Source organism: Ceratina calcarata, unplaced genomic scaffold (assembly GCF_001652005.2).
Source record: "Ceratina calcarata isolate Rehan_Ccalc_2016 unplaced genomic scaffold, ASM165200v1 scaffold557.2, whole genome shotgun sequence".
Classification (NCBI taxonomy): Eukaryota; Metazoa; Arthropoda; class Insecta; order Hymenoptera; family Apidae; genus Ceratina; species Ceratina calcarata.
The window spans coordinates 174,781-177,289 of record NW_017176762.1 but is presented as its reverse complement, the minus strand read 5'-3'; the positions used below and the strand labels follow the sequence as shown (position 1 = coordinate 177,289).

General features: G+C 40.1%; 1 protein-coding gene across 1 annotated transcript; it reads left to right on the top strand.

Annotated features, from left to right (window-relative positions):
- The first annotated feature begins 642 nt into the window (after nucleotides 1-642).
- LOC113464834 (uncharacterized) lies at nucleotides 643-1,252 on the top strand. The gene is made up of 3 exons (XM_026817116.1): nucleotides 643-703; nucleotides 798-910; nucleotides 1,066-1,252. The coding sequence occupies exons 1-3, from the start codon at nucleotides 686-688 to the stop codon at nucleotides 1,250-1,252; spliced, it is 318 nt and encodes a 105-aa protein (XP_026672917.1). The 5' UTR covers nucleotides 643-685.
- The last annotated feature ends 1,257 nt before the right edge of the window (nucleotides 1,253-2,509 follow it).

Sequence of the window (2,509 nt, the reverse complement as noted above, 5' to 3'; positions counted from 1 at the left end):
AAGAGATCCTTGCTCACTCACAGCCACGTTAAGTAACACAGAATACTGTGTGCACACTCAACCTTTGTAAAAGAATCCCCGACACGTTCTCAGTTTCCTTGAACCTATTTCACATTTTACACAGACCTTTATTTAAACTCCGTTTAAACTTGAACTTAAAGCCCAACGTTTTTAATTACCACAAAAAATGTAGTGTCAGTCAGATAGACGAAAGGTGTAATTAAATTCTCTAATGAGCGACGTACTCTGATGCAGTTGAGTGACTCGAGCAAATACTTTTTCTCAGAAGATTGTTCATCGAGCGTGAAAGTTGTAAATGACTTCGTTCTGGAAACGTGAGAAAAAATTGTCCTGATCCTCTTTTCTCCGTAGCTCCCTTCTAAATATATGTATAAGTCGTCTATTCGATATCAGTTCAATTACGGCTGTGCATACGCTTATGCATATGCATTGATCTAAAACTTATTAAAGCACAATTGCTCACGGCATTGTATTATGGTTAACAGTACCACAGGAGGAGAGGAAGGAAGTGTCGCGCGTCGAGCACGATGCGGGACTCGTGCCTTCCTTTTATCGCGAGATAAAGCGAACACCGTTTGCATGCACCGTAGATACGCTAATGGACACGAGCGGAAGTTCGCATGGACACGATCGAAAACGTGCCACGCGCCAGTCCGAATGCAGAATGACATTAGACAAGCCTGTACTTTTAAGAATAACTTTTAATCAGTAATTAAACGATAAGATGTGAAGCAATCGTGATTGGTACGAGTTACAATCGAATAATGTGATAACAGTTAAATAGAATTTCCGGAGGAGCAGGAAAGGAAAAAGAATCGGTGAAAACTCGTCGTTCCTCCGTAGACCAAAATGGGCAAGCGGCAAAAGGCCAACCGGTTTCCGGAAATGGGTAATTTCTTTATTATACCTATCAGCGCGCACGATCTTTTTTTCCGCCGTTGTGCAGGTCTGCGCGTGACCCCGCGGCTTCTAACTACCGTTCAAGAATAAGCCAACCGAGGCCAGTCCAGGAATTTACTTGCCCTTTTCTTCTTGTTCTTACAGAACCCCTCGGTTCTCGCAGATTACGGATACTTCAACCTCCAGTCTTTTAATACCTGCACAATCGAATGATTTAAGACATTTTATTTTTGCACTACTGTTTTTTTTTTATTGTTTCTTACGTTACTGGCTTGATGGTGTTGAAACTACAAGGAACGAAAATGAAACGAGTTGTTTACGCGTTTTGTAAATATCTTCGGACAGACGAGAACGCGGTAGTCGATCTCTCGGCGCGCAATTTTTTCACGGCGAATCGAGGATCGCCGGGGGAGACCTCGAGGACCCTTTTTTCCTTTGACTCATCGGTAGATGACGCGGTTCGAAACGGTGAACGAACGCGACCCCGTTTCCTTACCATGAAAAACACGGCAATAAATTACTCCGCGTTGTAACGCGCACAAGTAGAAGCTGTGACCAATCCAAGCAAGATTGCCTTTACTTTCAGCTTTTGCTTTCAATTTCCACGTCACTCCTGGCTGACGCATCAGTTTGTTTTTTGTAAAATTGTCACAGTGGATCTTAACTCATTTTCTTGAGGAGTCCTACAGGCTCCTCGAAAATGAATATCAAACTATATTTCTAATATGAATTAGAACATTTTTATTGTTTGTTACATTTAAATAGTGTCATATTCTATCAATGCTTAATCAATCGTACATTTAAATTTTATATAAAGAATGAAGCTTTATAACTAGAGATAAACAGGCAAAGACTGATAGGATGTAAGAAAGTACAAGATGTTAGATTATATCGGATGTTATCTAAAAGACTATAGTTTATAACAATTAGATAGATAAGGTAAACAGACAAAGACTGATAGGATGTCAGAAAGCATAAGACTGTTTATACTTGATGTTATCTAAAAGACTATAAGAGAGGTAGGAAGCGAAGAAGTAAAGGTAGTGGAAGGGTGAGTGAACGAGGTGGAAGACGGGGTAGTGAATAGGAAATGTAAATCAAAATCAATTTCTGGGCCGAAGAGGCTGAAATAAAGAATTTATATACATATATAAAGAATGAAGCAGCTCTTGAAGATTAAAATAATCTTGGATAAATTTAAAGATTTCGTAGTTCCAATACGAATTAGAGATGCGTGGAATATGATACGTGGCTGAAGGTGGTTTACGTTCCTCTCTCGACTCCTTTGACGAACATGACGGCATCGTGCATGACTAGACGGAACAATGAAAACCGCCTTCGCAACGCGATTGTTCGTTATCCCGGGGAGTCCGGTATCTGCGGTGATTTAGCATAAGATCAACCGAGAAATTAGTCATCCAGCGAAAGGTCACGACCAAGACAGTGACTCAGATCGATTCCTCTTAGGAGAAGAAATTTTGATCGGTGACGACCGCGAGCGTCACTTCAAACTTATTGAAAATTTTTAATAAATATTCGTAAACTCATTTGCTTAATATCTATTGCCAACTCATTATAGATTATTCTT